Genomic DNA, 14,246 nt, shown 5'->3' on the forward strand with positions numbered 1-14,246 from the left:
ATGAAGTAAATGTCCACAAGCCCAAACTGAGATAAAAATAATTAAGTAAATAGGGAATAAAAAACTTCCACAGACTTTCAGTTTATGTAGACTGCCCACCCCCACTCTTCCAAAGCGGAGCTTCATTCCACACACTTCGTGGGCTTCGTTTCCAAAGAGTCATGTTTGAAAGGGGTGTGGTGGGGGGTATAAATTTACAAGTGGGAAAACCTGACAAACACCACCTCAGCCAGTTGATCAAGGTTAACAACAGTGACAAGTCGTGCCAATAATATGTACCTTTTATATATGATGAGAAGGGCACTTTATCTCTGTTGGCATATGAAACTTCCAAACCTGTAGAGAATTTTTATAAGAGTATATTTGAGCCAAACTGACAACATATGCCTGGGAAGAAGATCTCCAATGCTACAAAGAATAACCATTTTGCAGCTTTTTTAAAAAAATAAATTTGAAAACAGGATCGTTAACAAGATTACGTACTCTCTTAAGGGTTAACACCCACTTCAAGAGTATGTATTACTTCTCGTATTTCAAAGATGTGTTAACCTAGATGCACAAGAACAATGGACAGGGCTGGCTCAAAACATTTCACTGAAGAAGCTATAAGCCTGGGGTATGACTCCCCACCATGACCTGCCCAGTTAAGAATTTAAGATCAGCCTGGGCCAGTGTGGCTCAATTGCTTAGAGCATTGTTCTGTAACCAAAAGGTTGCCAGTTCAATACCCAGTCAGGGTGCATAACTAGGTTTCAGGTACATAGAGGAGGCAACCAATTAATGCTTCTCTCTCTCTCCCTTCCTTGTTCCCTAAAAGCAATGAAAAAGGTCCTCAGGTGAGGATAAAAAAAAATAGTAATTTATGATCAGATCACCCTGTGAGGTTACTTTCCATAGAACCCCCTTTTTTGTCTACACTTCTGTGGTCTTCCTCCCAAAAACCCATAACTCCAGTCTAACCAAGTAAATAACATCAGACCAAATCCCCACTGAGAGACAGTCTACAAAATACCAGACCAGTACTACTCAAAACTGTCAAAGTCATCAAGAACAAGGAAGTCTGAGAAACTGTCACAAACCGGAGGACCCTAGGAGAGAGAAAGGGAAGGGCCTTTCGAGCAAGATGGAGGCACAGGTAAACACAGCTTGCCCCCTTGCATCCCATATCAAAATTACAACTAAACTATAAAACACCCATCACTCAGAACAGTCAGAAATCAAGTTGAATGGAAGTCTGACAACCATGGAATTAAAGAAACTACATACAGACTGGCAGGAGAGGCAGAGACATGGAATGGGCTGGTTCCACATCCACGTGTAGTGGGAAAAAACTTGAGAGGCATATCTCGGGAGTAAGGAGTGCCAGCGTCACACCAGGCCCCCCAGCCCAGGGTTCCATTGCCAGGAAGATAAGTCCCCATTACTTCTGGCTGCAAAAACCAGTGGGGATTGAGTCGATGGAAGAAACCTCTGGGACTCTTTAAGAGTCCCTCTTAAAGAACCCACACATGGACTCACCTACTCAGATTCACTCCCTCTGAGCTCCAGCACTGGGGTAGCAACTTGAAAGTCACCAGTGGCATACAGGGAGAAACAAGTGTCTGGTGTTGGGAACAAGAAAATTAAGAACTAAATGTGACCTTAGTAAACAGAAACCGCATTGTAGCTAAAAGGAACTAACAAGGGAGACAGAGGATATAGTTAAGGGTTGCAGGATATAGTTAAGCAAATGCCCTGTGTCGTGCAGATATTCTCCCCTGGGTATGCTAGATAAGCAATGCTTTGTTTAGTTTTAAAAATTTGAATTTTACCCTGTTCCCGCGTGCGGTCTCTGTAAGCAAATAGCTAACTGCCACATCAGCTTCTGTAAAATGCTTGCTTGCTTGCTCGCGCCAAAACCCCTATATAAGAACCTAGCTGTGAGCGCTCGGCGCAACTCTCTCATCTGCAGCCCTTGTACGTACCAAGTCTCCGGACACTTTGAGAGTTTGCCCCTGCACAGGTTAAACTTGGCCAATAAAGCAACATCTTTGATACCCTGAAAGTCTTCGACATTTGTTCTCTCGTTTGCTGAATGCAACATCTGGCATCAGGGTGAGCAGAGGCCATTGTCCCTTTTCTGAACTTTCCTCCACAGAGCCACAGAGCCGGTAGGGAGGTACCATATCAGAGACTCCAACAACCTGGCCAGGACTGTTGATCCCACCCTGGAGATTCCCTGAGGCTCTGCCCCACCCAACTTACCTGCTCACCCAAGCTGTTAACAGTGACTTTTCCATATGAATGGCTGGTCTTGGTCATGCTTCACAAATCCCTAAACCCTCTCAAACAAGCAGCAGCCAGACTCAGTGAGCCCCCAGCCCCCAAACCTCTTGCTAAGTGGCCCCAAGCTCATCACTAGCAACAGCCAGCCTAAGTTCACAGCTTGGCTTCACCTGGGAACCTCCAAGCACAGCACAAGTAGCAGCCATCTACAGATTGCTTTACAGCTCATGCAGGGTGACCCCAGGCAAGACATAGGTGGGGGCTGACCTTGGCCTGCACTGCCAGGAAACCCCAGATCCTGAGCACTCAGTGGACAGCTACAGACTTGTGTCAGAGCACCGCAAACCTGCCCTTACACAGCCGATCCTTTATGGAGGGCGGATGTTGATGGTCAGTGGTCATAGCCAGTCCTTGCACTGACTGGCCTGGGTAAATCCCTCCCATTGACCTGCCAACAGAGATCAAGGCTCAAATGCAAGAAAAAGGTGTAGTCAGCCCACGTGAAGGGCTCATTTCAAGTACACAGCTTGGGTGATAGGGGAGGCTGTGCCATGAGACATTATAGGCCACATTAGGCCATGTTACCAAGACAGGGAGTCATAGCAGCTCTACCTAATACATAGAAACAAACACAAGGAGGCTGCCCAAATGAGGAGACAAAGAAACGCGAACCAAATGAATGAACAGATCAAAACTCCCCAAAAAGAACTAAACAAAATGGAGATAAACGATCTTCAGATGCAGAGTTCAAAACACTGGTTATAACTTGGTTATAACTTAGTGAGGACCTCAACAGCATAAAAAAAGATCCATTCAGAAATTAATAATACACTTATTGAAATAAAGAACTATTTATAGGGAAACAACAGAAGAGTGGATGAAACCAAGAATCAAATCAATGATTTGGAATATAAGAAAGCAGAACAAACAACCAATCAGAATAACAAGAAGAAAAAAAATTTAAAAAGTGAGGATAGTGTAAGAAGCCCCTGGGACAACTTCAAGTATTCCAACATTCGCATCAAAGGTATGCCAGAAGGAGAAGAGAGAGTAAGAAACTGGAAATCTATTTGAAAAAATAATGAAAGAAAACTCTAATCTGGTGAAGAAATAGATATGCAAGTCTGGGAAGCACAGAGTCCCAAATAAAATGGATGTAGAGAGACCCACTCCAAAGGCCAAAGGTTAAAAATACAGAGAGAATCTTAAAGTAGCAAAAGAAAAAGCAATTATTTACCAACCAGGAAGTTCCCATAAGGCTGTCAGTTGATTTCTCAAAAGAAACTTTGCAGGCTAGAAGGGATTGGCAAGAAATATTCAAAGTCATAAAAAGTGGGGACCTACAGCCAAGATTGCTCTACCCAGACAAGCTATCATTTAGAATTGGAGGACAGATAAAGAGTTGCCCCAGACAAGAAAAAACTAAAGTAATTCATCATCGCCAAACCATTATTATATGAACCACTAAAGGAACATATTTAAGAAAAAGATCACAACTATGAACAATAAAATAGCAAAAAACACATATGTATCAGCAATTGAATCTAAAAAAACAAACTAAGCAAATAAGAACAAAGGCAGAATCATAGATATGAAGAGCATTTTAATGGTTGCCAGATGGTAGGGGTGTGGGGAAATGGGTGAAGAAGTGAGGGGATTAAGAAATACGAATTGGGGATGTACAGTACAGTACAGGAAATGGAGTAGCCAAAGAACTTATATGCATAACCTATGGACATGAACAGTGGTGGGGGGATTACCTGAGGGAGGGGGGGCTGCTGGGTGGAGGGGGGTAAAGGGGAAAAAATTGGGACAACTGCAATAGTATAATCAACAAAATATGTAAAAAAAGAAGACACTAGGAGACATGACAAGTGAATGTAATATGTCCCACATAAGATCCAGGAGCAAAAAAAGAACAGTGGAAAAGTAGTGAAATGCCAATAAACTGTGGAGTTTGGTTAATGTTGGTTCCTTAGTGTGGCAAATGTATAATGGTAATGTAAAATGCTATCAACAGGGGAAACTGGGTAAGGATATTCAGAAACAATCTGTACTACGACATTTGCAACTTTTCTGTAAATCTAATAGCGGTCTAGAACAAAAAAGTTTACTTAAAAAATAATCAACTGGGCAAAGTCCCTAAGGAATGGCAGGAGGAGGAAGCTGGGGATGGATCCACGGTAGAAAAGGTACTGGCTTTGGGTAAGGAAGATGTCTCTTTGGCTGTGGGAGGTAGGAGGTAAGATTAAAGCAGTGTCAGGGAGGCGAAATGGAAGGGGAGAGGACAACTTTGGGAAAAGAAATGACTTTTAGGAAAAGATAAAGAGGTTCATTGGAGAACAGAGATGTGATGATTTTGTGCGAATGCCTGTTTTGGTGACTTCTTATCTCTCCAATGATAACAGTCTACTTTTCTGATGCTAAACTCCTGGTGAGGGGATGTAACAGCTGAATTCTTTGGGAAGGTCTACTTTTAGATAGAGAGGGAAATTTTAAAAAACTCTCACAGTGGTATATTCTGGATGCCACAGCAGAGAGAAATGTGTGAGTTCAGGCAGGGCTCTGACAGTTCAGAAAATCCATTGCTGCCACTGCTGCCATTGCTGCCATCAAGGCCTCTATCTTTTTCTCTGCAAAGTAAAATCTAAGAATGAGGAGGGAAAGGGTATGTTAGGAGAAGCTAATCAAGGAGGTGGTTAAAATATATATAATGGGTACTTTGAATAGATTGAGTTTAGTAAGAGACAATTAGGAAAGGGCTTAAACGTGGTCTTTTTCATCTTCCTGCCTCATTCCCTGATGAAATTCCTGCAGATCCCATCACTTGCCGGTCACTTTCAGCTTTAAAAACTAACTTATTTTCCACCTTAGTCTAAAGTATTAAAAACAAAAAATGTAGCCCTGGCTGGTGCGGCTGAGTGGATTGAGCACCGGCTTGCAAGCTAAAGGGTCGCTGGTTCAATTCCTGGGCAGGGCACATGGCTGGGTTTTGGGTCACGTCCCTGGTTGGGGGTGTGCAAGAGGCAACCATTTTAAAGAAATAAAAAAATAAATCTAGCCAAGTCTTTATAACTTCCACTTTACACCTGCTTTAGTGCTTCCATCCTTCTCCTAGGTTGGGATCAGGGACCTGCCTCTTCCTCCTTCTACACCTACCTCCAGCAGGTTGGGGCAGGAGGAAGGGGTTTGGGATTAGGGTACAGGGTCCTATGCCCTGGCTAAAGTTGATGGTAACTTTCTGCACTGTTTCCTGAAAGGGGAACAGCAATGCAAAGGCCCTGAAAGGCAAACAACAATGCAAAACAATTTGGCGTATTTAAGGAACTGAAAACATCCAGAGGAGACAAAGAGAGACAGGCTGGCAGTCTGCCTCCACACACCTCTAGGCACACAGACACAAGCATATGCACTCCTAGGCACACAGTTTTACATAAATGAGATCATACTACTTGTGCTCTTACTAAGCAGCTTTGTTTTTCGTTTAATGTAAATGACCAAGAATTGCAAAAATCCAGTTTAAAAAATGCTTTTTTTAAATCCAGTTTTTCAAGGGAGAGAAACATATTTTGGTATCTACCTGAAATGTTAATTTGTATAAGCTCCCCAAAATGAAGTGTGTCAATGAATCATGAAAGAATGGGAAGAGAAGAGTGCCTGGGATGAAGTCCCCAAAGCACCATTTACAAAGTGGGCATATGAAACCCTGCAACGAAGAAAGAAAAGGAGTAACCAGAAAAAAGCAGTAGGAAAAATAGGCAGTCGTGGTGCCAGGAAAGCACAAGGAATTAGATTATTAAAGGGAGAGAGAGAGAGCCTCAGCACGTGATGATCCAGAGGACAAGAAATGTAAAAACTGAGAAGATCCTCCAGGTTCAGCAACATAGATGTTGTGGGTGGTCTTGACCAGAGCATCCCCCAGGCAATGGTGGGACACAGGTGGCTGGTCTCGGGGGTTTGAGCAGTGGGAGATGAAAAACAACTAGGGCCTACAAACCGTCCCTAGAGTGCGCTCTCTACGGTGCTAGTCCAGCTCCGGGAAGGCTGCGCCTGCGCCTGCGCCTGCGCCTGCGCAGAACCTTCGCAGCTCCGCGCGGGGGAAGCCCGTCCCACGCTCGCGCACTCGGGCTAAGATGGCGGCGTCCTGGCTGGGCATGGGTGCTGCGGCGGTTGCTGCAGGGTTGTGCAGGCGGTAGGTGACAAATGCGGAGCTCCGTATGTATAGCGATGGCGCTGAACTTAGGCAGTGGAACAGTAACTGCTCTGCCTACTCCCTCAGATGGGGTGGGGAAAAGTGCCTCTGACCGAGCCTTCGGCTTCGTCCTCGTCGCAGCAGTTGGGGGTTGAGCCCTGGAGGTGGGCGTCTGGCTGAGGCAGCTCCTCTCCCCCTGTTCGGGGGGGGACACCGTCCTGCATTGACCCTTGGGCTCTGAGACCCTGTGGTTGAGTCCCTGCGGTGGGGAGGTTAGCAGAGACTGGCTGTAGAAACCCAACGCCAAGAGCTCTATTGAAATCGTGCAGCTCCTCTAGCTCTTCACATTTCTTCTTCTGCCTTTTAAAAACAAAATCAGAATGTCATAAATTGGAAGAGAACATCTCACCACATTTCTTCATTTTCTCAGTGAGGCCCAGAAAGGGTACGTGACTTGTCTGAGGGCACACAGCATCTAGGTGATGAAACTGGGATGAGAATCCAGACACCTAGATTTCCTCCCCACCACTTAAAGCCACTGCGATCCCTTGTTTTCCCCCTTCCACGCGCCCTGCCAATAGTATTTGCCAACATTGTTTATGGGAAGAGCACTGAGAATTTCAGTATGTGTTGTATCCCAGTTTCACTTCTAGAACAAAAAGAGAGAAGGATCCAACGGAATTAATCTCGTTTTAAGCAGTTTTAGTGTTAATGGTGCTCTTGAAATTTAAATGCATTTCTTAGAAAAATTAAATTTGTAGAAGGATTTGTTAGTCACCTGTTTCTCATGTTTGAGTCATGTCTGTCACATAATAATAGCAATGGTAACTAACATTTATTGAACACTAACTACACGGCCTAGCAGCACTGTTTTAAGAACTTTACATGCATTATTTTTAAATGTTTCATTTTAAAAATTATTGATTTTAGAGAGAGATGAAGGGAGAGAGTGAGAGAGAGAGAAACATTCATTTGTTGTTCCACCTATTTATGCATTCACTGAGCTCATAACTGAGCTACTTGCTCAGGGTCTACAAGGATTATTTGGATCCATCTTTGCCCCAGTCTTTATGAGGTGGCTGTGAATATTAATTTCATTGTAGTGGTGAAGAACTGAAGCCATCATGCTAGCTGCTCCAGGGACATAGAAATGAAGACAGTCCCTTAATGAGTTTGCAGGTGAAAATAATCAGATGTTAAAAAAGGGGGATCATATATATTCTTAAAATTCCTCAATGATTCCTGTGAAGTGAAAAATGTAATATTTTAAAGTACATTAGATTCCAAAAGAACTTGCACCAGATTTCTAAAATTTTCACTACTCAACTTTCCTTTTATTTCCTTTCCAGTAATACTTGTTTTTCCCTTTTCTCTTTGTTTTGAATTTGTCAAAGGCAGGTAAAAGCCAATCAACATTTCCTCTATTAATGGAATAACCGAAGTTACAATAGTATTGTAACTTAGTAAGTTACTGATACACTGCCAGTCAAAAAGCATATATAGATTCTTGGCTTCTTTAGCAGTTTGGAGGAGACTAGTACACTTTCTAGTAGACTTTTTGAAGTATCGAAACACCTCTCAGACCATATAATATGGGTTCTCTCTTTTCAGGGAAATGTGTTAGAAACAGAAAAGGAGGGGGACTTTTCATTGTATTTTCTTCTTTTCATTTAAATTTGGAATCGCGTGAGTCTATTGCCTAGTTTTTAAAAATTTAAAAAGAAGGGAAAAATAGTTTGTAGTTCTTTGCCTCCTCTATGTATAACTGAGTCTGGGACTCCAGGTTTTGAGTCACTAGTATAGATGCATTTCTTCTTGCACCAGATACTGTAGTATCCTGTGTACAGTCATCAGGGCCGTAACTCTCCCCTTGAACTCTTGTTTTTAAATTGTTTGTAGCTATTCCTTGCCTAAGAAAGTGAAAATAATGTGTATAGAAAATAAAAGTTTGGCTTTATTATTTTCATTATGGCTTTTTTAATATATGAGAATTAGAAACCAAGCTTAAAAGATTATTTCTTAAAATGTCATTTTTGTTTTTAAATGTAGATTCTGTCATATGATGACTCCATACAACATGAAGAAACAGCCTCTGCATCTGTTTGCACAAAGACCACTTTTCTTACTACCCCCAACCTTATGTAACACAGGTAAAACCTCACCTCTTTTAGAGCAAATTGTTTTTCAGAAGCTAATGAAACTGCCTGAATAAAATTTTGTGGGTCATAAAAGATGAGAATTTATAAATTTTCTATTCTGATGCCTATAAAAGGATGTAGCATTTTTTCCTATCACAGCATCACACTTTGCTGTAATCATGTGCTTACACATATTATTGGCATAAAATTGTAAGAATCCTAAGCAAAATGTCCAACAGATCTGTGGAATTTCGGTATCTTGTGTAACACATCCTCTGAAATATGAGTTGCTCAATAAATGATTTCTGAAATGAAAATATGGTGAAAAGAATATGATAAAAAGATGGGTTTGTGTTTCAAAGAATCATGTATTTTAAGCTGTTGCCCTCTTCATTGTGATGAGAATACCTCAAAAATCAGTAAATTTGTAGCTTTTATCCAGACCATAAAATGTAGTATTTTATAATTTTTCTTTCTGTCAACATTAATCAGTTTTTTTAAAATAATCTGGTTGATGTTACATGCTTTTATTTTCTTTAATATTGGAAATAGGTTTTAAGATAGGATTAAAAATTATTGAAATGTGACCACTGTCATGTGGCTAGGGAACCTTGGGAGGAGGGTGTGTATGTCTACATGTAAATACCTATCTAGATGTGCTCATGGAGCTGTAAGGGTTTGGATTCAGCTCTTGTCCCATCTGCATTTCCATCACCACTTTGAACACCTTCTGTGGCCAGGCTCTGGAAGATGGCTGACTTGGGATATTGGCTTGGGTTGGATTAGGGTAGAGACCTTATCTCCACTGTGTATTAGGACAAGAACAGGAGTGCCTTGCCTGCTTTCTTCTATCACAGAATAATTTAAATATTGAGTAACTCAGCATGTTAAGCTTTTTAAATTGGACTTTAAATTACTGTAGGACTGAATTATGTGGTCATCTAGGCTTTTCCAGTGGGAGAGCTACTGATTTTAGACTTTGATTGACTTTCAGCACCATTCACCTGTGATTTTGAAGGAACTTTTGCCTACCTATCTACCTATAAGTACCAAGCACAATAGGAAAACTTATTTTGGATCAGCCTTTCTGTCCTGGTGAAACCATCATGACACTTCTGGGGGCGTCCTTCTGGATGATGGACCTGGGAGTATTTTTTGAAATACCTAATGAAACCAAATTGAGATCATAATTGGAATGATTTTGTTAATACCAAGTCAAATTACCTTTTTGAAATAGCTTTGTTCATTATCAAAAGAAAATTTATGTAGTGATGTCATTTACTTCCTACTTCAGGTAGAATATGTAGACTGTGCTCTGCTAAAAAATTTTTTACACTTACAGTTCTTACCTTTAATTATTTCTAAAAATGTTTCTTCCTGTATGTATAGCTTTACACAAATGGATTGAGTAGAATAAATCTAGATTTAATTTTTCAAATACTGGTAGAATGCATAACATGTGTGGAGCTTTTGGTTAGCAATAAATTGTTAAGAAACATGGCGAGAAATGGTAAGTCAGAACCAGGGTTAAAAGAACTTTCTTGTCTTTATATTTACAGAAAGTCCTTTCTTTAATGTGCCATCTGAAAAATTGTTCCCTTGTAGCATAGTTTTTCAGAGGCATTTATTGGTTAGAGGTATAAACGTTTTAGATCAAGCACTTGGACATTGAGGTTATCATTTAAAATTTTTCTCTTTTAGGATTTTCCTGGTCACCAAGTCACCAACTGATATCTTATAGGACAATGGCTTCAGTAAGCAAAATGTATGGGATTTTAGTTTCAATTTCTACTTCATCAAGGAAATGATTCAACATCAGTTAGCTGGAACTGCATGGCGAGGTGCAAAAACAATTCTCAGCTGTCAAATTAGAATGTTCTCTTGTAAAGGTTAAAAAAAGCACTTCCATAACAACCATATGTTTTGCCACATTTAATCTCTAATTTAAAATGAAACTGTTGCTCTTTGATACTTTACCATCTTTTCTAAGTTGTGTGGTATGAGAATTGTGACAAGATAAGACATTTTAAATGTATTTTCCTGTTATGCTTGGCACTAAGTATGGAGTGGCAGTATGCACAGTGGCTAAGCAAGTCAATGATGGGAAATTGGCAGCTTTATCAGTTTATTTGAGTGACGCTGAGCTTTAGTTCCCATATGTATAAAACAGGATAGAAACAGTATCTCTCTGGCAGGACGTAAGGATTAAATAATGTAATTCATGTGGAATGCTTAGCACCATGCTCAGCACATATTAATAACTCATTGAATTAACCTATTTCAATATATTGCTCTACGATGAGAATTGGTATTTTTTTTTTGGTCAGAAGGTTTATTTTTATAATAAATAATAAAGGTCTGTTTAATAGTTTTAAAACTCTAGCCCTGTCTATCCTTTTGTCTTCTAAGATGTTGTCATTTTAACTCAGGTAGGAAATTAAAGATTCTATTCCTTCTGTATTGCTTTAATGAATTCATTCTGAATATAATCTTGGGCCTAGAAGAAAGAGAGAAAAGAACCTATAAAAATAATTTTTATTCCAGAAAGTAAGTCACATAGATTTCCACTTACACAATAATTGTAATGTCACTAACTTGATACCATTGGGCAGGTCCTTAACTCTATATAATTTAACAAGTTACTTATCTCTAAGTCTCAGTTTCATTTATACAATGGGAATAATAGTACCTTCATAAGGTTGTTAAAGGCTTAAATACATTTGAAGCATTCAACCCTGTCTCTGGTGTGTAAATAGTAGGCTCACAATAGATATTAGTTATTATTAGAAATTTATACCTTTTTAAAAATTGTCTTTAAAAGGATGGTAGCACTTTGGAAAGAAGAGAATGTAAGATTTTACTATATTACTATCATGGTGATGACAATTTATAATTATAGTAGCCATTGGCATTATAATCGTAAATCATCACACAGAATACATACATGATTCCTGAAGTATAATATACCTCCCTACTTAAATCTAGGATGTTACTGGAATCCATTGAGTAACAAACTAAATAATCAAAATTAATATAAAATTGAATGCAATTATAAATATATTGATAAACTGCCTTTTTGTCTTTAAAAATTCTTATTTCGTCAGTTTGGGCAATACAGTCTTATTTTCTAATATACTAATTTTTGTTCTTTTGGTTCTCTGATAATGAGTACTTTATAGTCTATAAACTGTTAACTATTACTTTCTAGAATAATGTTTTTCTTTTTTTTTCTTTTAGTGAGATACATGTTTATTCAAACACAAGATACCCCAAATCCCAACAGTTTAAAGTTTATTCCAGGAAAACCAGTTCTTGAGACAAGGACCATGGATTTTCCTACACCAGCTGCAGCATTTCGCTCTCCTTTGGCAAGGTATATTACTATTTTTCACTTGCTTTTACCAAGAAACATACATAGCTAATTTTGGGGTTAAGGCAGCTTTATTGAGCTTATTACATTTTTATGTGCACTGCATTTTTTTTCAGAGAATACTTTCTTTTCAGTTAAGGGATAAAAAAAAGCTAAGAGTTGATATTAGGAAACCCTCTCCTGAAAAGTGATGTATCTGAGAGAGCTGTTTCATGACCACATAAAAATTTATATTTTTACTTAAGAAAAATAACCCATCCAAATGATAAAATGGTAAATTTCCATTCTAAATCTTTAAAACTGCTTTTAATAAGCAATGAAAACTTACTCATTTAATTCTTAAGAATAGATGAATTTCTAGATGCTTCAATATGAAGTCATTTCTATAATAAATCCACTTACAACTATAAATAATAATAGTTATCAGATATGGAATGATTTCCTTCTTTTAAAAACTGCCCAGTAGAGACAATTTAAATGTATGTCAGATGGTAAAGTATAAACCATAAAATTATGTTAACTAACTTTATTGTGGTAATCATTTCACCATATATGTGTATCAGATCATTGCATTGTACACTTTCAACTTACATAATGTTTCATGTCAATTATATCTCAACAAAGCTGGAAGAAAATTTTAAACAAAAATAAGTCATTGCCATAAACAAAAGTTAGCAGAGCATGGAGGTAAAGCAAGACGACTGAATGTGAAGGGAAATGAGGGACCTTTTGCTGCAGTAATAAAAATGCCCTGTATTCTTACTGTGGGATTGCTCGGTGGTAGGGGAGGAGGACAGAACAAGACTGGCCATGGTTTGAAGGTGGTGAGGAGTACATGGAAGTTCTTTTATTTTTCTCTGTTTTGCTTATGTATAAACGTTTTATAATTAAATATTTATTATCTGTTATGTTTTATTTTTTCACAGGCAATTATTTAGGATTGAAGGAGTGAAGAGTGTCTTCTTTGGACCAGATTTTATTACTGTCACAAAGGTAAAAATATAGGATGATAAAAAATAAGCACTTTTAGTATTTTCTGAGTTGGGTCCCCCTCTCCAGAATTTCCATTCTTCATGTGTTTATACATACAGTTATTAAAATATCTCAAGTTTACTTCTCACATTCTTAAAGAATTACTTAATAGAATTTCCAGGTCTCTCATTTTCCAAAAGAAAAAAACTTGAGCTTCTAAGGGTTAAATGCAGTGTCCAAGATTATATAGGTAGCCTATAGCAGGGCCAAGACTAGAATTTAGGCTTCCAAGTATTATTTCACTAATTTATAATGTAACTGATAGAATAAAAAGGGAAACAAATAAATAGTCACACAATATATATACTTGACCAACAGAATGATTGAATATATATTTCTGCTTTTCAAAGTGGGTACTCACCTCCTGACATCTGACTCATTCTGCTGTCCTACAGTAACACTTCTGAGCTTCACACATAAGAGCAGTGGATTGTGTAAGTTTTTCAGCAGTTGGTCAGCCTCTAAATGTCAAGAAACCAAGATAAATGTGCTACCCATTGCAGCAGCTAAGGTGGTATTTGCTAGAAAAGGCTGTTTAATTTTTAAGTCTAATAGATAAATGAGAAATGAACTATTTAAATTTGAACTATGTGTCCTTTTATTTTTATTTTTTTAAGATTTTATTTATTTTTAGAGAGAGGGGAAGGGAAGGAGAAAAATAGCAATGTGTGGTTGCCTTTCATGTGTCCCCTACTGTACACCTGGCCTGCAACCCAGGCATGTGCCCTGACTGGGAATAGAAACAGTGACCCTTTGGTTTGCAGCCCACACTCATTCCACTGAGCTATACCAGCCAGAACTATGTGTCCTTTTAAATTTTTTAATTGATTTGTATGCACTGAACTTAATCATTTGTCCAATTTTGCATCAGACTAAAAACATTCATTCAACTCCTCATAAGCAATTTGAAAGGAATATTCTGATGTACCATGAAAGTGGACATATGGGTTAGGAACGTGTTACATCTCCTCCAGTATTCCTTTGTACCTGTTTCTCAGAAAGCTCTTTCTTGACCATATTTGTGAAAGTGGTCCTTTCCCCAAGAGCTCATTACCCTGTTCATTGTCCTTATTTCACTCACCTTAATCATATTTTTTGTTTATTTTTATTCCCTGTCTTTCCTGCACTAGAATATAAACTCTGTGAAGATAAAGATTGTCCATGTTGTTAAGATTACCTAGAACAATGGGTAACATATAGTATGCACTCAAATTTTTGTAGATGGAAACAGTGATGTAGAATTCCCTAA

General features: G+C 38.7%; 1 protein-coding gene across 9 annotated transcripts in view; it reads left to right on the forward strand.

Annotated features, from left to right (window-relative positions):
* Positions 1-14,246, forward strand: part of NFU1 (NFU1 iron-sulfur cluster scaffold) — a 29,791-nt gene that overhangs the window by 1,286 nt on the left and 14,259 nt on the right. Inside the window, exons 1-4 of one of the 9 annotated variants that reach the window (XM_028515608.2) lie at positions 6,361-6,457; positions 8,507-8,607; positions 11,833-11,968; positions 12,892-12,958. In XM_028515608.2, the coding sequence (XP_028371409.1) occupies positions 6,399-6,457; positions 8,507-8,607; positions 11,833-11,968; positions 12,892-12,958 (363 nt within the window). In that variant the 5' untranslated portion in view covers positions 6,361-6,398. Of the gene's footprint in view, positions 1-6,360; positions 6,458-6,515; positions 6,622-6,707; positions 6,730-8,506; positions 8,608-10,296; positions 11,969-12,891; positions 12,959-13,347; positions 13,432-14,246 lie in introns of those variants that run through there. The other 8 variants (XM_028515610.2, XM_036028131.1, XM_036028132.1 and 5 more) reach the window with 8 other exon arrangements.

This window comes from Phyllostomus discolor, chromosome 6 (assembly GCF_004126475.2).
Source record: "Phyllostomus discolor isolate MPI-MPIP mPhyDis1 chromosome 6, mPhyDis1.pri.v3, whole genome shotgun sequence".
Classification (NCBI taxonomy): Eukaryota; Metazoa; Chordata; class Mammalia; order Chiroptera; family Phyllostomidae; genus Phyllostomus; species Phyllostomus discolor.